The following is a 23,660-nucleotide window of genomic DNA, read 5'->3' as shown; positions in this document are numbered from 1 at the left end:
GTAAAATACAAAAGTTATTTGTTTGCACAAACATACCATGGGTCTTTCTCTGCGTGTTCTTCGCAAGGGTTTTTTTTCTGTTTTCAGATGAAAATGATAAAAATAATATGGCATCAATGAATAAAATGGCCTTTCATTTGTTTCATAAATACACAAAGAGCCATAAGGAAACCTCGTGTTTAAGCTCTGTGTGTAGGGCCATGAGGTTTCCTTGGCAATAGTGCAAAAACAGCAAAGAATGTGCATATATCTTATGAACAGTGTAACAAGGATGTGTTTCCTAGTGTCTATGGGTATCTGTGAAGGAATGTGAGGAGAGATCATCATTCTATAATACGGTTCTCAGAATCAACTTACAATGGAAGGGAACAGGCCATTTAGTCAACTATTTAAGCTCTTAAAAATCTGCAGTTTACTGTAGGTTGGCAAGTAATGTGAATGATTTCCAAGCCTACAATTCATATTTTGCATGAGGAATGGGAATAACACAATAGATACATTTTCGCTTTCAAGTATATAAAATTATTTCTCAAATATAAATCCTAATTGAGTTTATACTAGGCCTGTGCTCACTTCGTTTAGAAAGGCATCCATAACTTTGGTTAAACAAGTATAATAAACAACAGATCTTTCAAATAAGCTGATTTAAAACAAAGTGCTTTCACATATACCAGTGAAAAATTATGTGAGGCAAATAATAATTAGGAAAGTGGTTGAGCCAAGTTCTGAAGCCCACTTCAGAATAGACTCATGTTCTCACTCACCCCACTGAACCTATTCTGATTCTCATCTGTTTTTTGAAATACGGGTGGCCTACTTCCACATTAACTTAACCAGTTAAAGCCTCTTACCAGTGGGGGAAGCCATCTTGAAAAAAACAAAACCAAGAATGCCCTTGGAAACAATGCTACATCATGACCTAGTGTCATTTCAACTGGGCCATTCTGTTGGTAATGAGGAACACCACTGGGCTGCTGCTTATTGCAGCTCTGCCATCCCTTAAAGTGGTGGCAAGGGGGTTTTGGAGATAAGTTTTAGTAAAAGAAAGAAGTAAAACCCTCCTACTCCTCCATCACAGCAAGCCACTTGGCCACCGGAAAAAACTAGGAAGCCTCCAAAAATGCTGCCCTTGTTCCTGAGAAACAAAAGTGGTGTGTGTGTGTGTGTGTGTGTGAGAGAGAGAGAGAGAGAGAGAGAGAGAGAGATTTGGCCCAGCTTTAGGTGAAAATCAAACATTACAATAGGAAGGAAATTTCCAGGGGAAGTTTCCAGTGATAAATTAGCAGTCAATCACTAGAGTGCCTACACTGATGAGATAATGTGATTCTCCATACGTTTCTCCTCATTAAAAATGAAAAAGAAAACCAAGAAGAAAAAGAACTGAATCATTCAGAATGTAAGAATTGCTACAGCTGTCTCAGTGATTAACTAAGAAATTAACACTCTCTCAGACAAGATGACAAGCTAATTACATGGTGATAGAGAAAATCCACACAGTGCCTAAAAGAACTGTACGATTTCATATGTTAAAGGGAGAGAGAGAGAGAGAGAGAGAGAGAGAGAGAGAGATCTTCCCTATTATGTTAGTTTTGCACAAGCAAGGACATTGATGTGGAGAAGCTTTCAAACAAACAAGCTTCCATATTCCTTCTGAGGTTGTGCAGGACTGTATCCTGGGCAACTGAATATTTGTGGTGAGGATATCTGAAGTGGGGGGAGTTAATTTCCAAACTCCCCCCCCCCGCCCCGGTCATCCTGAAATTCTTTTCCATTTCTACTCTAAAGTTTCAAACACCCTAGACAAGCTCCAGCTCAGCTCCTCCTACACCCAAACTTGTTCAGGCCCATATGCACCCAACTGCATGGATCCAAACACTCCACATTTGAAGATGTCCCAATCTTGCTACACTGGCAAAATGATGCATTTTTCTATATCCATTTCATTTTCAAAGTCTTCTTCACATACAATATCTAAATTGGGGTGGAAAACCTGTGGCCCTCCAGACGTTCTTGGGGCATAGCTTCCATCATTCCTGACCACTGGCCATGCTGGCTGGGGCTGATGGAAGTTGGAGTGCAACAACATCTGGAAGGCCACAGGTTCCCCATCCCTAATCTAAATGACCAGTCCACTGCCAGAGCTCATGACATACTATTTGATGGCCACCAGTGACTCCCATTCGTGATCTAGCTTCTCACACATCTGGTATCACTGAAATCTAAGACATTATTCATGTAACTATTAAGTGCTTGCCATCTGGCCTCTGAAGCAAGGGGCTTATTTTATGCAAGTAAATATAATGTCCAGCCTCAAAGAACAGTATGAGTTGTAATGTCAACTCTTGTTCTGTTTATTCTAAGGCTTAAGGGTTGTGATTAATCTGCACGCTCTGCAAAAGGCACTTTCTTTCATGGAAGTTTCACATACTTATTACATCTTGGAGGCAGGAAATATGCATAGTAAAAAGAAATGACATGTTAAATAGCATTTAAAAGGTTGCATTCTCTTTTCATAAAATGTTGCATTCAGAAAGTGATGGTTCCCTCAACTTCAGACTGTTCGAAAGGAGAGGGGTCAAGAAACCAGACATAGCTGGTGGGAAACCTGGGCTCCAATAAGCACTTTCAAGCATGCTAAGTAAACACTTTTAAATGCCTCCAGAAGAAGCAGGTGTGCAAATTATTCTCGATACAGACAGAAGTCGTGTTCTCGGTATCACCTCAACCAATGTTAAACAACACCCTCACCTCAATCCCCAGTATTTGGCAGCTCATAAAAACTTTATAAGTGAAGAAAAGTTCCTTTTTCTTCTGCTAGTTCATTCTCTTCTAGTCCTTGAATCATAACTCTCCATTACTGCTCCTTTTAATCCATTACAATAGAAATGGCACATATTTTCCCTTCATACCAAACCAAGTCTGATGCTACCACAATATGTAAAGATGGTAGTATGGAAGAATGGATTTTTCTGGATCGTATCATTAAACAACACTCCAAAGGCAAAGGTATGGAGTGCCACAGAAAGAAATAAGAGCCCATAACACAATGTAGTAGTCACACATGAATGGTTCCTTTTTTATGAGAATCCCCCTCCCCAAAAGGACGTCTCCTCATGCTCACTCATTTTTTTCCTAATTAATTTGCACACCTGCCCTACACCTCCTCATGACCCACAGTAATGGTGTGCTTTATGTTCCTCATTAACTTGTACACCTGCCTCAAATTTGTTCTTGAGAAGCACCCAGGTTGCTTGTACAATACATTTTCTCATGGAAAACCACCACATTTGTACATAAAACAGTAACCATTTTAATCCCTTCAGTGATATTCTCTCTCCCTTATCGACATTTTTGTGAAGCTGCCAAAATGAGACATAATGAGCTTGATGTTCAGCCAGATCTCCATCAGCCCCTGGCTTCCACAAATGGAATTCTATAACTGTGACTATTTTTTTGTCCTGAGCAGCGTTTTATATGATGTAAAGGCAGAAGAAAGGCCAGCTACAAGCATCTAATTTTGCATCATATGAATAGAAGCTAATAATTGTTAAAATGGCATAAATATATGGCATAGGAGCATATATATTTCCACTGGTCACATATCTAATTACATTGTGTGAATCTGAAGTAATATGAAACCTAGGAAAACCACTGTATTGATCCCAAGCAATCAGAAATATAATCTGGAGACAAGCGTATGGGTTGTTGTTTTCATTTATGAATTAGGCATATACGCATTCAAATGTGCACGCACACGTACGCGCATGCACACACACACACACACTATTGCAAAATGTTCCCCCAATTCAGCAGCCCTTTAAGAAGGTGGTAAAAGTGGAGATGGACAATTTTGTCGATTCTCTGGAACAAACACTTTTTCAGGGATTTTTTTCAAAGACTTTTAGGAGGCATGCTTTCTGTTGATGGGTTCTTTTTTTATCCTCCCCCACCTCCATTGTTGCTGCTGTCTGTGGCAGTTGTGGTACTCTTTGTGGGGGCCAGCAGAATGCCCCCAAATGCCCTTGGAAAGATGCTATGTCAAGATATAGTATTGTTCTGACAGTGGCTCTTGGGGGGGAAAAGCAGAATGCCCCTCCCTGGGGCCTTAACCTCTATCATTTCTAAGAAGCCTACTGCAGGTGCTAACCAGCCACACATACTAGGCTGCCGTTAGCCAAGTTACAGAACTAGGTCATAGAACACCATCATGTTCTTAAGCAGCCCTCTCAGGTAAGCAAGAGCACCTTGCATAGACCATGCTTTAGGAGTTTGGTACAAAGAATGTGTTTTCTGACAAGATCAGGAAGTTAAGTGTCAAGAAAGTGTTCATACATACTACTTCAGATGTACTACCAACGCAGAAAATTCCAAGGTGGTGTTGAAACCTTTCTATTGGTTTTCTCCTGGTTAGAACTGTTGCTGGGAAAGGTTGAACCACTGAAGGACCATAAATATTAGAGGAATTGTGTTAGATCATTGTACTCACTCTGCATCTTCAAGACTGAACTCGGATCATGTGGTACCTTCCTGAGTGACATCCATTTGGCCAATGAGGCCGAAGAAAGATCCGACTGGCTGTAATTAATGATGTAATCATTGCAGATTGATTCAGTAAAACAAATTCCAAAATCTAACAGTATGAATTGTGTGCATGTGCTCCTTGGCAGCCCCTCCTTTACCCTAAATCTAGATAATAAATTGCCACCTGACAGACTAGGAAGAAGACATAAACAGAAATTGCTTACTGATCCAATTAATCTCTATGAGAGGGTCACAACCTATCTTCAGGAGGATGTCAACTTAATATGAGTATGAAAAGATTTTTGTTACGCTTTAACAGGAGGTGTATGGAAAGACTGGAAACTGAAGAACAGAAAGAGACAGAACAAAGACAGAAACAAGAGGTGTTGCAGGGGCTGTAATAGATTTAAACTAGTACCCCCAAAAATGGAGGAAGACCAAGTGGAAGTCTATGTTCTGAATAAGAGGAACCAGAAGGATGGTTCACCAGCAATGTAGGAAAGGAGGAAATCCAAGAAAGGAATGATTGCAATGAAGGGATCTGGAGCACTTTAGGTGGTATCATTGAGTGGGATGATGATTTCCTAGATGCAGGCCTGGAAAGCCTGATTCAGAAAACATATTGGCTTCCCAGGATGTTTCTGAAATATTTTTCCCATGAATATGACATACTCACCCCAGAGCCTGGGAAGTGATTTAGGCCATGACTATACATGCTTCAAAATGCACAGGCAGAGAACATTAACATGTGCTGATTATTTTCTATTTATTCTTTTCTGAGAAACCTGATCATATTCCATGAGATGTGTTAGTATTTGCTCTTGTGTTACAGTCTTTTAGCAAAAGGCTCCAGGTATGTGACCAGAACATTTGAAGAACTGCCTCCTTTCATACAATTCTCCTTGCTCACTGCGTTTGACATCAGAGGCCTTTCTCTGCATCCTATGTCCTTTGGAAGTGTAACTAGTTGGGATGTGAGCCTGGGTGCTGCCTTCTCTATCGCAGCACCAGGTTGTGAAACTCCCTCCCTAGAGAGGTTCAGTTTTCTCCCTCACTTTTAAGCTTTAGGCGTTTTGCTAAGACATTTTTATTTAACCTAGCTTCTAATTTGTAGCACTTGTCCCACCTTGCTGATTATCTTGGTGTTTTCTTCTGTTTCTTAGTTTTTTAATTAGTGTGTATTGTGTTTTTATGTGTGGGGATCCTTTGACGAGCCAAAAAATGGCATACAAATACTTTTATAAACAAATAAATCAATATTGACCTAGAAGGAAGGCAGCTTCTCTGCTGCATATTTGATGCTGGTCATGACAGAGAATGTGTTTCTCCTCTTCTGAGATCCCCCACAACAAAGGAAGTCATTCCGATACTTTTCCCCTGTATGCCTAGCAACTTTTGGAAGAATATTGCTTCTGGAATGCAATTTCTTCAAATAATTCCCCAACTCCAATATGCTTCCTACACAGCTATGTACTTGAGCAACTTTCATGAGGCTTGAGCAGGAGATATTCTTAGTGGATTATGCCCTATCAGATCAAGAAAAGGACAATTCCAAATTGGATCTATTTTACAATGTGGTCAACCTTATCTTTGGGGAAGAGCTTATTTTTATTTTTGCACAGTGTTGGATCCAGACTAAATTAGCCACACTTTAGTTCCACTGAAACAATGGAAAAAGTTAATCATGACTAACTTCTCCCATTGAGTTCAGTGGGACTAAATCATGACTAGCTTATTCTGGATCCAACCCATAATGTCCATACTGCTATGATTTCCTCTCTTCCTCATACATACCCAGAAATACATACACTTGTGAGCATACACTCGCACACAAACTGAAAATATTTTAAAGACACTGACCCGGTTCGCATGATCACATAGCCAGTTGTTGAGTTATTTGAGGGTTGTTTCCCACTGAAACAAGCCCAGGTTTGAATGACACAACAAGCTGTGCCCGGGCAGGTAATTAGGCAAATGATACCTGGCACATGCTGCAGCTTAAACAAGCTACGTGGCTTGTTTAGGCCACAATGACCATGCAAACCAGGCCATTATAGCCATTTGAAGACTATACTACATGGAAAAATGAATTGGCATAAAATGCTTTAATCGTTTTGATGAGGTCCATCAGCTCAGCTCATCTACTTCCAACTATCAAAACAAACTCACCAGACAAAATTCTACCCAGTGAAAATGAAAATTTATCAGATAATTCAAACACAGCAGTATGAAAAAGGTTGCTAATTACTATTAAATAATAAATTACCACTAAACTGTTACTATGCTAACCACTGGGCAGAACATAGTAATGACACCATTTCTGCCCAAGTGGGTTTTATACATATACAAATGTGGAAGAGTTCAGGAATCAATAATAAGCAGCAGGAATGGAGTTTGGGGATTCCAATGGCAACAGAGGAACAGATAAGGTGAAGCTAGGGTCTACTTTTGTTGTGCTGAAACTTTCACATGAATTAGTGCTTGAAGTCAGTCTCCTTAAGTCAATCTACACACACTCATTCATTATACAGGACACTAGATACAGCCAATAGTGGGTGTTTTGCTCATGGAATAACAACTGGAAAAGATTATTCAGTGGAGGTTATAGAAGTACCTTACTAGTTTGAAAGAATATATGAAAAAGCAATAATACAGAATTATACATGAAAAATTATACATGGCAAGATATCCAATAAACTACTTTCTCTAATAACATTTCTACCTAACACCAAAACATAATGTCACTGGTGAGGTAGAAACATATACCCCTTCTTAGATCTCTTTTCAGTTGACACATTGGCCTCTTCTCTTAACACAGAAGAAATAATCATATATTTTATTACGTTAGTGACAGTTGACTTCTCTGGATAACCAGAGGATTAAAGCTGCACAGACAGTGCCCTCAGCTAAAACTTAACAAAAGCAAAACAATGGGTGTTCTGATTATAACCTGCCAATTTCACACAATATCTCTTTCTTTCCCCAGATTTGATATTACCCATTCGTATAAGCAAAAGAAAGAACCTATACTTTGTTTAGCTGATAGCACTGCAGATGCCATTGTTAATAGCTACAGACTAATGGAATGTTAACACGCTCCAATGCTACACTCAGGAGTAGTAACACATGATGTGGAAGCCATGAAATTAAAATGCCTTGTTCCACATATAATGGATTTCATTTCAGTGATTTGATAACATCAGACAGGAAGCTCTCACAGATTACTGTTGCTCCACATCTAACAATGCTAATAATTTACATATCTATATTACCTATAACTAATAGTAACATCTAATTATCTAACAATTATTTACAGCATACAGAAGTGAAGAATAAAAATTGCTCAAGAAATCAAATAGTTCTGATATTTTTCTAAAATATGTGCTATGACCAAATGCCCATGATGCTGGGTGTCTGGCCTGAGTAGCAAAGACTTACCTGTATCATTGCGTGCAACACTAACAACAAATAGTTTTATGTCAGGTTTGCTTTCAACCCCTATATCAGTAGGAGGCTCTTCTTGAGACTTTAAAACCTCTGTGGGTTGTCCTGTAGGCTGTACAACTGCCGTAACACTTGATGATGTAAAATATTCTGTATCAATTTCTGGCTCTACCATCTTGCCTGTAAAATCATCATCAGTGGTGGTTTTAATGGGAGAAATAGATTCATCAATTATTACTATGTCTGTAATTGTATCCTCATCAGGTTCCCTGTCAATTAAAGGTGGCTGTGTTTTGGTGATTAAAGGTTTGGATGCTGAAGTAGCCAGGAGTTTGTCTACTGCAGCAAAGGTAGTTATGGCTATGCCACTTCCCACCGTCGGTTTACTTGTTGCAGTGGCTGAAAATAAAACCGGTTCTGTTCCTATGACTTCTTCTGTTGTTCCTGAACCTTCCGGGCTATGAGTTGTGAGAGTCTCTACTTTACCCATATCGGTAGATTTTTCAGGGACAAGAGTAATCGCTGTTGTAGGAAAGGGACCTCTAAATTTGATTGTGGGTGCTCCACATTCACTTTCGATGCTTGGCTTTGTGGGAGGAACCCCAATGGTTTTTAGCTTTTGTTCAGTGACAGCATCCATTCCAGGAGACAGTTCAGACTTTGTGCCTGTTTCATAAATTGTTATTTTCATACCTGGGCCCAGCGCCTCTGTAGTTGCATATTTCTCTTCATATGCAGATCCTTCAGCAGCTAGGTCATGTTCAGGTGTCAAAGGCATTTTTGAAAGCACTGTGACAGAGTCTGGGGAAGGAGCCGGTTTTCCCATATCATGATCTCTAATACTGGGTTCCTCTTGAATAATTTTTATAACTTCTGTTGTTGTTTCTGTGACATCTGTATGAATAGTAATAGCAGTCATGTCTTTATCAATTTTATCTTCTGACGTTTCAGAAACCAGGGAAACATGGGGTTCTTTCTTTGATGTCGCAGTAGGAGTTGCCATCTGTGATGCATCTGTAAATATAATAGATTCTATGCCTGCTATGTCTTCAGTGTCAATTGCTGGGGAAATGGTTGTTATTTGCCTCGGAATTCCTAAGTCTGGTTGCTGCTCGGCAGTACTCTCTTCAACAGCCCATTCATATTTCTGATCTACTGTTCCTTCAGTCTTCTCTTGTTGTATCTCTGGTGTAGGTGATATTACATCATGCTGCTTTGACATCGCATCTCCTTCATCTTTGGTAAGAACTCCTGTCACTACATCATTCACTTCTGTGACTGTGGATGTAACCCTTGGTAACTCCATAAAACTTGACTCAGAAGTAAAGGATATTGTGCTCCTATCAGCTTGGGACACTTCAAAAATTGAGATTCTGTCTAGATTTAAATCTGAGTATGTTGGAATGAGCCTTGTAGTATCTTTACTTTCATCTAAAGATGTCACTGTACGCGCTTCTTTCCCTTTTGATTCTGTTGAAGCAGTATGTTCTACCTTAGTTCTGTCAGTTACTGTAAACACTGGTGTTTCGTAGCTCTTTATATACCCTGTAGTTGATGGTCTTTCGCTTTCAAATGAAGTTACTACTACATCTGGTGTAGCTGTAGTATTCTCATCTAAGAATGTCTTTGACACCTTAACTACATCTAATTCCGGAATGGTGCCAGAGGTTGCTGGCCTTTCATCAGGCATCACAGTCACATTGCCATCAGCGAGCAGCTCTTTGGGAATGACAACTGTTGTGAGTTTTATGTCACTTTTTGCTTCCATTGATTTTTTTGTGGGCTTGATGCCAAGATATGTTTCTCCCTTTGTTAGTGTAACAGAAGTCTCTGTTTCTACAGGTTCACTCAGGTTGTTTCCCAGTAGAGCATCTACAGAAGTTCTTATTGGTGCCACCTCTATTTGTTCAGTCTGACTTTCAGAAATTTCCTCACCAAGATTGGAGATACGTTGTGTAGGTGTGACCACTACTAGATCATTCAGCACAGTATCTGATTCTGTCACTTTTGATGAATCAGAAAAATCTGTAACAGTCTGAGGTAGAACGGTGAGTAAACTAATGATCCTAGGTACCTTCTCTTCCTGTTTTGCTTTAGTCACTTCTGGTGTGACTGAAGAGATGTGGGGATGAAATACAGCTTTAGAAGGCATTATCTTCAGTTCAGTTAATAAATGAGCAGATCCGCTTTCTGCAGTTATATTCAGTTCAACAGATGTAAAATCAGATACATTCTTCTTACCTAAATAAAACATAATTATAAAAAAGAATGAGAAAAACTGACACTTAAAAATGGAAATGTTTGCTTATACAATATCTTACATCGAGAAATCATTTTTAGAAATAAGTACTCAACACACATCCTTTATCTATGGGATATTAACTGCACGCAACTAGCTCCCAAACATACTTGCTGAGCATGCTTTCAAGAGAGTAACTGTAAGTCCCATTTACTTCAACCGATACAAAATTTGTTTTAAATCAGTTGTGGATTGGACTATTAATATACTTACATTATCAGAGTGGCATTAACAACAAAAGTCCAATTTGTACATAGAAGTGACCAAAGACTCTTGTACATATTGGTTTACCTCTTGTGATAGTCATGTAAAGCCACTGTCACACACATTCAAGCTTTTTTCATAGTACCATAAATGGTTCTTTGAGCATTTGGCACTGCATGGTTGCTGTTGTTTTAAATCTTGACCCACCACAATTTTTCACACAAAACTGAATCCAAGACTTACAACCAGTTCACTTAAAGCTCAACTGTATATAACTGAAAATATTTAATTATTAACATATGTAATTCCTGAATCAAAAATGAATCTAAACCAAATGTTCATCAAAAAGCAAAATCCATGAGGGGTATCATGTGTATTGAATAACATCCTGTCTTATCAATAGCCCACTTTTAACTGCTAACTTTCCAAATAGACACTGAGGCTCTCTATTGTCATAAAGAACAGAAGAGTATAACAAAATAATGCATTGAAATGTATAATTTAAAAAAGAGTCTACCACTGTTTGAAACTTGCCTTATTACTATTTGTGAAAGTGAATCCTAATTATTTAAGAAAATGTTTGCCATACCCAGAGATTTTACATTTAGTGCCTAATACGGTATAAACTCAAAAAGAACACTTTTTCCCATAAAATGTGCCAGGTTTCAATTAGGCATAACAACCAAAAGTCCCAACATTCATTCCAGATTTAGCTTTCTAAATAATATTCAGTTAGCACAGAATTTATCTCTAGCTAGCTGGCCAGAGCTCAGACTGATTTTCAGATGATTTTTGCCAATTTGCAACAAGATTTTAATCCAGGATTATTTCTCTATCATTAGACATTGCTTTATCACCTACATGGTTCAGAAGATATTGATTTCAAGTCTGTGAACTCAACTAAAAAGGGATTTAAAGTTGTTTCTTCTCAAAGGAGGCATCCACTACAATTCATCTGTCTTATGCCTAAAAAGATGACCCACCCACAGATGGTTCTGTGTGTTTTTTTAAAGGCTCTTTCCAGTGTTAACCAACTCCCTCTTCGTACAGATGTTTTGCATTACTAAATTCCTTGAATCATGTGTTCAATGGGAGATCTTCTTTGTGCTCCTTCTGATGCAAGACATGAGGCAGTTTTTCCTACTAAAACATCCACATCTAATACAGAAAGAAAGCAAATTATCTCACCGACAGCTGCTTACATCAAAGTCTATCCTGTGTCCTAAAAAATGTGTTCTTTTACATTATGCACAACCTGAATGAAGTTGATTTGGGATGAAGTCTTTTGGAACTGGAAAATGTTTTTGTGCTTTTTTAAAAAAATCTGTCACATATTTTCTTTATGTTTTTAGGTTGGAACGAACTTTCTTCTTCATTTGATACCTTTTTCAAAAAATTAACCAAGTTACAGTTAAGAACAGTGTTTTAATCTTCTTGAAATTTTTATTGTGAAGTTGGTGAACACAACCCTTGAATATTTAGGTCACAGAATGGTGTGAGTAATATGCTTGCTTCTAGCATACTTACTATGGAGATAAATGATTCTGAATTAAACTAAAAATGTTTGCCACACAGGGCACAGATAGATTGTGGCATACGAAACAGCCATTACAGAGAAGTTGCTTTCATTTAAAATGGCTGTCCATGGTGCCTGTTCTCTTTTCATGCACTTGTTTGTCCTGGGAATCAGTGGCATGGAAAATGGCCCAATCTTTGAGGGAAGCCACTGCACCAGAATGGCTTGCCATTATAATGGGAACCCATTTTAAAATGCATACCAGTCCAGAGTGAGGAGTCACAACCCCCTTGCCCCCAACCTCCGAAAGCCAATGTAATGATCTACATGGGACTGAACTGTGTGAAATGTTTTCCAATATCATACCTGCTAAAATGTTCAAGACGCTGAACATACATTGGTCAGGAACCTAAATTCATGTTGAATGGTTTCTGTGATCTAGAGCCACAATAACTGACCGAAAATTTTAAAAAAATTCTGCACATTTCTCAGGCAAGGGGAAGTGCAAAAAAAAATTGTCCTGGTCCCATTTTTGCACAAAAATGGGATCAGAAAAATAATTAAAAAGGGGTCCAACCATGTTCAAGACTGTGATCAGAACTGGGAAGGGGGACTTGGCAGCAGACAAGACGGGTCTGCTGCCAGGTCCCCTAGGATGCCGGGTGGAGAATTGAGGGGGAGGGAGGGAGGACAAGGGGGCAAACAAGCCATGCATGGTGGCTTGTTTGCCCCATTGTCTCGAGGTTGCACTAACCACCCAGGGTGAGTTGTTCACAAAACCACCCACCCTGCATGTCTGCTCACCTATCATGGGCTAGCATGATGTGTGAACATGCTCACTAAGTACTGGTTGGTCAAAAATGGAAGCAAAATTTCCTGCTTGAGGCTGCACCAGAGGAGGGGAAGGGAGGGGGGAGTGCAAGAGCCTGAGGCTTGCCTAGGCTTATTCATAAACCATAGTTTATTGTCATGTCTCAGAGAGGCCAATATAGGATACATTTGCCATTATTTTCAATGAGGTATTTAGATACATCTGTAAAGTCTTTAAACACAGAGAAACTACATTTGTTAATGACACCCATTACTGGGTCTACATATTTAAGGGGAAAAAAGCTGGGTCAAGATACTTGTGAATGCCTTCTTCCACATATACAAACCCTGTGCCTGTAAATTAAAATGTGCAGGGCTGATACTGCTTTGCATGTCACCACCAACTGTGGCTAGACTGACTTCTACTAGAAATACAAAGTTATGTTTTTAAAGAAAAAAAGATGACTACCTGCATTCCCATTGCAACCTTTAGGAGATCTGTGGAGCAAGAGGAAGCTGGGACGCCTCACTGGGATGGGACTTGGGGGTACTGTTTTACAGTGGCTCCATTCCCTCCTAGGGGGGCGAATTCAGAAGGTGGTATTGGGGGATGCCTGTTCGACTCTGTGGCCGTTAGCTCGTGGGGTCCCTCAGGGTTCTGTTCTGTCCCCCATGCTATTTAATATCTAAATGAAACTGCTGGGAGAGGTTGTCCAGAGTTTTGGAGTTCGGTGCCACCACTATACTGATGACACCCAGCTCTACTACTCCTTTCCACCAGGTTCCAAGGAAGCTGTTTCTGTCCTTAACCAGTGTTTGGCATCAGTAATGGCCTGGATGAGGGAGAACAAATTGAAACTTAATTCAGACAAGACAGAGGTGCTACTAGTCAATCAAAAGGCAGATCAGGGAATAGGGATTCAGCTTGTGATCGGATGGAGTTACACTCCCCCTAAAGACTCCGGTTCACAGTTTGGGGGTGCTCCTGGATTCAGCCCTAAGCCTAGATGCTCAGGTTTCAGCGGTGGCCAGGAATGCTTTTGCACAGTTAAAACTAGTGCGCCAAATGCACCCGTTCCTGGAGATGTCTGATCTGGTCATGGTGACACATGCCTTAGTTACATCCCATTTGGATTACTGCAATGCGCTCTATGTGGGGCTGCCTATGAAGAGTGTTCAGAAACTGCAGTTGGTTCAGAGAGCTGCTGCCAGACTGTTGACCGGGGCTGGCCAGAGGGAGCACACAACTCCCTTGTTAAAACAGCTTCACTGGCTCCCAGTCTGTTTCTGGGCACAATTCAAAATGCTGGCTATGATCTATAAAGCCCTATACAGCTCTGGTCCAGGTTATCTGAAAGACCATATCCTCCCTTATGAACCTGCCCATGTCCTGAGATCTTCTGGAGAGGCCCTTCTCTCAGTCCCACCACTGTCACAGGCATGTTTTGTGGGAACCCGAGAGAGGAACTTCTCAGTGGCTGCCCCACGGCTGTGGAACACCATTCTTAGGGGGCTAGGATGGCTCCCTCCTTGATGTGTTTCCGGAGAAAGGCTAAAACATTCTTGTTCCGGTAGGCCTTTGGGACATAGCTGGAACCTGGGGGTAAGCTGCTAAAATGCTGTTTTAATATAATTTTAATTGTACTGTAGTTTAACTATATTTTAACTTTTGTATATTTTCATATGTTTTAATTGTATATGTTTTAATGTTTGTAAGCTGCCTTGTGTCCCAGTACTGGGAAAAAGGTGGGGTATAAATGATGATGATGATGATGATGAATCAGACTGTCCATGTAGCTCAGTATGTCCTACTCGGACTGGTGGTGGCTCTCCAGGGTTTCAAACAGGGGCCTTCCCCAGCCATACCTTGAGATGCTACACACTGATCCAGAGACTTTTTGCATGCTACCAATAACTGAAGTCACTCCCCTGAATGGTTTTTAGTTCACCAGGCTTTGCAAGCACTGGGATTGTGTGTTTCTGTTTTAATATGAGATGGACTAATGTGAGTGTTTATTGTATATTTTGTTTTATAAATGAATATTTATGCTGTTTTATTATGACCTTCTTGTAAGCTGCTTTGAGGGCCATTGTGGCTGAAAAGGAGCCTAAGAAAACCTCTAAGTAAGTAAATAAATAAATAAATAAATAAATAAATAAATAAATAAATACAAAAACAGGTTTAGTTTTGTGCACTTCAGCCAAAGTTTACATATTCATTGGGCAGACTGCTGTTGACTTCTGTGGGGTTAGGTCTTAAGAAAGAGGAGGGAAATGTTCCAAAATACTCCTATGTCAGACTATAAAACCAGGATACATTAGGAACAAATTGTTTTTGGCGAACTTCATGTTTTACTTTATTATGGCTAAGAAGAATCAGTGTTCATTAGAGGTTCCTCTTTAACTTTTCCTTTATCGTTTCCCCTTTCACCAAAGAAAAGTCTTTGCTTTTTGATGCAGAAAAGCATCATTTTAAGCCACAGTCCAGATTCAGCAGGACCATAACTAAGTTTGTACCCTACTGAAATTAATTTTAGCCATATATGTGTAAATCTTTGAGTATCAGGGTGATCTTTGATATTATCAGCAAGTGATAACAGAGGAAGCTGTAGAATTTGAGAGACTGTCCAAGTGCCCCTGCCCCCAATCTGAATTATGTCAGGTGGCTATAAAATCTAAAGCCTTCTTGTTTGTAGCTGCCATTCCCCCAACTATGTCACTCTCTGTCCAGGGACATTCATTTGGACACCCTGCCTCCTGGCCTTCTGGCAGCAGATTGCATTTTACTGTAAGCTGTTCAGAAACCCTACGGTGGAGTGGAATATAAATTCAATAAACAAATGTGTAACATTGAAGTAGGAATCCAGATATTGCCATCAAACCCTATTTTGAACTTCTCTGAGATATTCTTTCTGGCCATTTTGACTTAATGATGGACCATTGGACCATTGGTCTGACCTAGGGTGGTTATACGTCCTATTTCACAGAAGATACTCCTTTATTTGAAGAGCTGTCAGAGGACAGTTCTCTATGTGAAGGTGTCCTGGATTTAAAGGACTGTCTGGTCCAAGCCTGATTTAAAGATTAAAAAATAGTACTGGCTCCAGGTTCTTTTGGGGGGAAGGGCATTGGGCAAGATTCTCTCCCTGAGTGGATTCACCTCCTCAGTTCTCTCCCCACTGCCTATTCACTTGCCTTCTCCCCATAGACTCAGTTTGTCCCGCTGCCCAGAAGAAGAGTGCAAAGCAAATGACGGAAGGTGCTCTATTTCCCCACTCTGGTCATCGTTTGCATCGTCTGGGAGGGCAGGTGAGCAGGCAGTGACAGCAAGGAGGAGGAGCAGGAGGAGCTTTGCCTTGGCAGTAGGCCCCCTGCGGAGATGTGGACCTTGTTGTTCAGTCGTTCAGTCGTGTCCGACTCTTTGTGACCCCATGGACCATAGCACGCCAGGCCTTCCTGTTCTGCACTCTCTCCCGGAGCGTGCTCAAGTTCATATTCATTGCATCCGTGATGCTATCTAGCCATCTCATCCTCTGCCGTCCCCTTCTCCTTTTGCCTTCAGTCTTTCCCAGCATCAGGGTCTTTTCCAGGGAGTTTTCTCTTCGCATTAGGTGGCCAAAATATTGGAGCTTCAGCTTCATTATCTGTCCTTCCAATGAGCACTCAGGGTTGATTTCCTTTAGGATGGACTGATTTGACCTCCTTGCAGTCCAGGGGACTCGTAAGAGTCTTCTCCAGCACCACAGTTCGAAAGCATCCATTCTTCGGCGCTCAGCCTTCCTTATAGTCCAGCTCTCACAGCCATACATTACTACTGGGAAAACCATAGCTTTGATTAGACGGACCTTTGTCGGCAAGGTGATGTCTCTGCTTCTTACTATGCTGTCTAGGTTGGCCATAGCTTTCCTCCCAAGGAGCAAGCGTCTTTTAATTTCATGGCTACAGTCACCGTCTGCGGTGATCTTGGAGCCCAAGAAAGTAAAATCTGTCACTGCTTCCATTTCTTCCCCTTCTATATGCCAGGAAGTGATGGGGCCAGATGCCACGATCTTAGTTTTTTTAATGTTGAGTTTCAAATCAGCTTTTGCACTCTCCTCTTTCACCCTCAACAAGAGGCTCTTTAGATCCTCTTTGCTTTCTGCCATTAGGGTGGTATCGTCTGCATATCGGAGGTTGTTGATAATTCTCCCAGCAATCTTAATTCTGACCTCTGATTCATCCAACCCGGCATTTCTCATGATGTACTCTGCATATAAGTTAAATAAGCAGGGTGACAATATGCAGCCTTGTCGTACTCCTTTCCCAATTTTGAACCACTCGGTTGTTCCATGTCTGGTTCTTACTGTTGCTTCTTGACCCTCGTACAGGTTTCTCAGGAGACAGGTAAGGTGGTCTGGTACTCCCATCACTTTAAGAATTTGCCACAGTTTGTTGTGATCCACACAATCAAAGGCTTTAGCGTAGTCAATGAAGCAGAAATAGACGTTTTTCTGGAATTCTCTTGCTTTCTCCATGATGCAGCGAATGTTGGCGATTTGATCTCTAGTTCCTCTGCCTCTTCGAAACCCAGCTTGTACTTCTGGTAGTTCTCGGTTCGCATACTGCTGAAGCCTAGCTTGTAGGATTTTGAGCATCACCTTGCTGGCATGTGAAATGAGCGCAATGGTGCGGTAGTTTGAACACTCTTTGGCGTTGCCTTTCTTTGGAATTGGAATGTAAACTGACCTTTTCCAGTCTTGTGGCCACTGTTGAGTGTTCCAGATTTGTTGGCATATTGAATGCAGCACTTTAACAGCATCATCTTTTAGGATTTTAAATAGCTCGGCTGGAATACTGTCATCTCCGCTAGGTTTGTTGTTACTAATGCTTCCTAAGGCCCACTTGACTTCACTCTCTAGGATGTCCGGCTCAAGTTCAGTGACCGCACTATCATGGCTATCAGGGACATTCAGATCTTTCCTGTATAGTTCTTCTGTGTATTCTTGCCACCTCTTCTTAATCTCATCTGCTTCTGTTAGGTCCCTGCCTTCTTTGTCCTTTATCATGCCTGTCTTTGCACAAAACGTTCCCTTGAGATCTCCAATTTTCTTGAAGAGATCTCTAGTCTTTCCCAAATGGCAACCCACTCCAGTATTCTTGCCAAGAAAACCCCATGGAACGTATCACAAGGCTAAAAGATGTGGACCTTAGCAGGTGCCTAACAATGCCTACCCCTGACGCTGGCCTTATAAAGAACCATAAGAAGGGAGAGCAGGGGCCTTGAAGTTGCCCATGAACAGCTAGCATCTCAACAGCAGGCTGAGCTGCTGTACCTTCATAGGACACCTGGTCACGGTTTCCCCCACTGTAGTGAGATATACTGTACTTCTATTTAAAATATAATAATTGTTTCTAAATTTGCATCTATACATATAAATCAGCCTATGAATTTTAATGTAAATCTGTATTCTTTTTTATCCTCCTTTTTGCTGATGAATTTTGCCTTTTGGTGGTGTGATGTGTAAGTGGCCATCCCAACACCTAACATGCTCTTATGAGGACTTCTGGACTTCAGGAAGCTATCAAGAAATGCAGTTAAGTCATGGAATACAGGGAAAGGGCTGGCAGAACAGGGAAGGGACTGTGATAAGAAAAGTGCAGGTACCTGAAACATTTAAATTGTACTGAAACAATTGTCTATCGGGTCCAAAGACTTTCATTAAGCTTGATAATGCCAGTGGGATAGGGTTCAAGCACTGAGTCCATAAGCAAGAGTGAACATGATACAAATTACTGGTATTTTAGAAAACCATGTGGTTTCTGTAGAAACAAATTCATGGCCAAAGTGATTATGGTTAGTGCTGTGGGCTTCAGTTTTAAAAACTAAACACTTAGGACACAGTCCATAAGAGCAAATAGCATGCATGCACACACTTGGGACTGTCTTGGCATAGCAGCTTTCACTCCCAGCACCTCTAAACTTTTTAACAGACTCACTGCAATTGCAAAAAAGCTATCTGGTGGTCCAGGAATGAGAGCAGCTAAGGCAGAACTAAAAAAAAACACCCAGAGTGCTTGCAAGTCTGGCACATGTGAGTATACAGATCAGAGCATTAGACTTAATATTTCAAATGACTGCATTTATTTTCCGAGGTAAAGATTATTTATAATCCAGGCCTTACAATGTAAAATCAAATTAAGTAAGGGCTTAAATCTAACTCCATTATAGTTCTATCCTGGGTAGTAACTAGAAGCATGATCCAGAAAAAGCCATGCAAGAGAAACCATTGGGACTTCAGTACACTGTGAAGCACTTGATCCCAACTCAGACCATCTAAATATTAGGATTGTACCTTATATTTTACATTAGTAGCTGATATCTTTTAATTTAACCTTACTGAAATTAGTTTTTCCCATGATCTCACCCCCAATAAAGTAAACCATGGGGCTTTTATTTTCCTTAACTGTAAAATATATACAGTATAACTGATTTTAGAATGTTAATTTTGCCCCAAAGAAAGGTTTTACTCAGAGACAACTTCAAGCTCAAACACAGAGAAAAGCTGTCTGCTTTGTTGACAACAATGTTGGTTTGTTTTATAAGTATTAAGACAGATGCCTTTTCTGGCAAAGATCTGTCGCTTTGCTGGATGTGAAAACACCAGCGCCTAACTGGCTTCTAAGAGGCCTAATTCAGTCCTCTTCCTCCTCCACCAAACCCCTCCTCATTTCCTGGGTTTGTTGGTAGTGACACTGAAAAGTAAATCTTTACATTCATGTCTCCAGAATGGGACAACTCCCTGAGTAAGGGGATAGGATTTGAGCTTGCCATATTATAGTAAATACAGAACATGTGGCTTAGAAGTACAAAGGTTGGGTAAGTGAGAACTTCTCCTGCTCCAAAGTGAGGGGCAAAGGGACATGGTAAAAGGGTGACATCATTGCTTTTTACTGTATGAACATCTGCTCTACAGACTTCATGCATTGCTATCTAGATGTCTTAGCTAGATTTTGCCTTTCTTGGAGCCCAATATTGTGTTTTCTGTCCCCACCCGCATTCCCATAGTTAACAGCCCCTAATGTGACATAAATGATTGTAATTATAAACTGTGCTTGGTTCTGAATTCTAAATGTATGTGTTAAAACAAGGATAGTTGCTTTTTTGAGTAGTTGAGTATGGGAAAGGGGAGGGCGTGTAATTATTTGATAACAGTAGCAATCCAAGAAGCCTATACCAGCTTATTAATGCTCTCTTTCACGTGTGCAAAATGCTGTGCTGTCTGTTGACATTAAATAAAGCTACTTTGTTCCAAGAGTGATACTCACAGGCTCATAAATTCAACGGCACGTTTGTCCCTGGAACAAGGGGATAGAAGGCCTGAACTCAGTTTACGACAGATGGGGTCATGAGCCATGAAAGTTAGCTGAAGTATATATAGCTTGCCATGTAATAACAGACTGGACCAACAACTAAAAGGAACATTCTGCTCAGACTATTCTCATACCAACACATTTTCCTGAGTTACTTTCTTGATGCCCCTAAGGCATCGAACATTCAGGCAGCATTTTAGATGCCATATCCCGCACCTAAACAGGTCCCATCCATTCAGTGGGTTGATGAGACACTGATACCAAGTGCCAGTTTCACTGTTTCTGGTTAGGATAGATAGGATAGGTAAGAGATGGAACAGTGGAAGGGGAAAACTATATGGGATGCCTGAAAGAAGAGCAAAGAGCCTGGTCCCTATTCAAGGAAATCAGCAGTTGTAAGCAGCTCTGTTTGTATAACGTTGTGGGTGGCCTGGTCAGGCCACCCACGGTTATGGCTGGGAACACCATTTTGTGTGTTTTTCCCATAGGGGCAAAAAGTCCATTTTGGGGGCATAGCTAAGCTCCCCTTGTCTGATTTGCCCAAATTTTGGATGTAGATAGCTATATAATTTCCCAGGGGATTAGCTAAGTTTGGTGCATAGCAAAGCTTGTTATGGGATGTTATCGGGAAAAATAATTCAACCCTCATATGTCATATCAGGCCTCATGGATGGAAGTTAGAATTGCCCTTTGAGATGTGGGTCTGTGGGAAGTTCTTCTAGTGCATGGGCTATGGTAGAAATTTTTTAGTGTGAAAATTCGAGAAAAAGAGTGAAAAGGCATGACCAAATGCCTGTCTCACGCAATATGGATGGAAAGCTGCCAAATTTGCCAGACTGGAAGAGAATAAGTTAACTTGCAGTGAGTTTGAAATCTAGCAAGATCGGTCAAGGATTGGGTGAAGTATGAGCCCCCCCCCCGCAAAAAAAAAACCCATTTGTTTGTATTGAGGGAAGTCAGCTGGAGCCTTCAGAATGTTGGCGCTGAGCTGTGGCATGCAGCCAGAGAGGGCAGGGAGGGACTTAAAGGGGCCCTCTGGAGCCCATGGCAGAGCAGCTTCGTCCAGGTCAATCAGTCAAGGCAGGGAGAGGGAATTACAGGGGCTGTGCGGTTGATTCGCATTTTTTGTTTCCATGGAGTTGTGACTAAATAAATAGGGGTTAGGGGAATGCATTTAAGTCTATGCTGCCACATTGTGTAAAATGTATTTGGGCTTGGGGTGTGTGTGTGCGCAGGGGGGTGGAATTTGCAAACTGATAAATTCTTACACATGTGTGTGTGTGTGTGTGTGTGTGTAGGGGTTGTTTGTGTTTGTATATAGTGCTTGGTGTGGGTGGATTCTATCCTTAATATAAATCCATTTGAATTTATGGTGTTGCAATTTAAGATGATGCTTGATGATGATGATAGAATACACACTGGCATTATTTGCTTAGGTGTGCCAAGTGCTTTTAAATGATGGGAATCCATCATTTAAAATGGATTCCCATTTTAACAATCCTATGTAGGATTTTATCCCATTTTAACAATCCTACAGCAATCCTATGTAGGTCTACTCACAACTACGTCTCACTGAATTCAACAGGACTTACTCCAATCTAAGCATGTATAAGTGTGTGAGAAATGGGGTTTCCCCGCCCCTTGCTTTCAGTGCTGGAGAAGACAGTTCTGCTAGAAATTGCTTCATCTGTGCTGTTACTCTAGATACATTTGTGGTGGAAGGGCGGGACAGGTGGGTTAAACTGTTTGTAAATGTGGGCCTGGAATCCACTTTGTTTTGCTGTATAATGCATCTGAGTCATGTTGGGAACATGTGGTTTTAAAAATCCTTTCTTTCCTTTTGGCGGTGCACATTAATACATATTCCTGGCTAAATTCCTTCTGTTTAATGTTAGCTGGGCCACACTTTAAAAAAAAACACCTGGGATTGTGTAACTCAAACTCTCTTACTTACAGTTATTGACTCTTAATCACCTGCTACCTCAGTTTGCCTATGTGTGAAATGGGTTTCCTGGTTTCCCATCTCCCTTTCATCTGTATGCTGCCCTATATCTTAATGATATAGGGAGGGATACAAATGTTTTAAATTAATTAAATAAATTTAAATCTTGGAGAAATGGGCTTGTCTACAAATGCCATTTTCTGTGTTGTGACATACTCTGGATAAATTGTGGTGTGTGTTTTAAGCCACTTAAAAAAAAAAAAAGCCTGCTCTCTGTTGGTTCTGTGAACTTAGTATGCTGTGAATATGTAACCCAAAGTCACTCTCTCTTGCAGTCATTGTCTTTAATTGCCTGCTGCCTCAGTTTGCCTGTGTGTGAAATGGGTTTCTTCCTCTTCCCCCACTCTACTTGTTTTCAATAAGTGGCTCTGACAGAAACTGCTTTCTCTATATTGCTATTCTGGAGAAATGTGTTTGGGGGGGCGGGGGGGTTGAACTGCATAGCAAAAGGCTTGTGTAAAGAGAAATAGGTGTCCTTGGGTCTATCTCCAGTTACCCCCTTGGCTCCATCTCCAGTGACACCCCCCACTCTTTCCACCTCACCAGTTAGATTGGCCATGAGCCTCCAGTGCAGAGACCTACATATGAACCCCACCAAACGGCCCCTCCAACTGCCCTCCCCAGCTTGGAGACTCCAACCAAGCTCCTCCCCAGACCCCTCACAGGCCCCCACCCCAGACCACCCCACCCCTGGCATGAGCCCTGACCCAGACACCCATCCCTAGCACGAGCCCCCACCCAGCAGAGCTCCTCCCCAGATCACTTTCCCCAGCCTGGAGCGCCACTTCCAGGCCCCCACCCCAGGCATGAGCCCTCACCACCAGGCACCCACCCCCAGCATCAACTATACCTTGGAGGGGGAATCTGTTGTGATTACGGTATTCTTCTGAGCAAACCCATTGTGTGTGGGGTGGTGGTAGTGGTGTATCCCCCATGCTCTAAATTAGGCAAAGTCTTCCCTTACAACTCCAGTGTTGATAAACACCAGAGTCTCCTCACCCTTCCTAACAAAACCTGTGATATCAGTGGCAAAGCCTACGGTGTTTTGTGAGTTATGGTTGAAATGAACACACAAAAGCTGGGAATTTATTTTTTTTTTTACCATAACGCCAGCCCCCTTGCAAACCACAATGCGCGAAAGGACCACCACATGCATTGCAAGTGACAAAGGGCAGGAACCCATTGGGATGCACACGTGACTGCTGAACCACAGGAATCTGGGCCCTTTCAGTCAACAGCCTGAGTACTCAAACCTGTGAGATATTACACATGCCAAGTCAGAGTTGCCCCCTCATGCATGAGTGAAAACAGCCAATGGAAAGCCAGCAGCACAAGGGTTGACAGTTTGGCATTCATAGCCTCCACCCCATATCTCACTTCCCATTTGTTCCTCCACCCCCTACCCTGTGCCTTGACAACAGTGAAGGGGATAACAGCTTGAGTGCTGGTCGTGGTTGGCAGAGAGGAAATTGGGATGTCATACTGGATAGAGAGAGGAAAGCCAGCACCCCGCA

The 23,660-nt window shown here is 41.3% G+C and overlaps 1 protein-coding gene across 1 annotated transcript in view; it reads right to left on the bottom strand.

Annotated features, from left to right (window-relative positions):
- Nucleotides 1-23,660, bottom strand: part of VCAN (versican) — a 193,032-nt gene that overhangs the window by 88,929 nt on the left and 80,443 nt on the right. Inside the window, exon 7 of the mRNA XM_084833608.1 lies at nt 7,960-10,206. Within this exon, the coding sequence (XP_084689734.1) occupies nt 7,960-10,206 (2,247 nt within the window). The remainder of the gene's footprint in view (nt 1-7,959; nt 10,207-23,660) is intronic.

This window comes from Heloderma suspectum, chromosome 2 (genome assembly GCF_057233095.1).
Source record: "Heloderma suspectum isolate Gila_16-S chromosome 2, 16-S_ref, whole genome shotgun sequence".
NCBI lineage: Eukaryota > Metazoa > Chordata > Lepidosauria > Squamata > Helodermatidae > Heloderma > Heloderma suspectum.
This window is presented reverse-complemented; position numbering and strand designations above follow the sequence as displayed.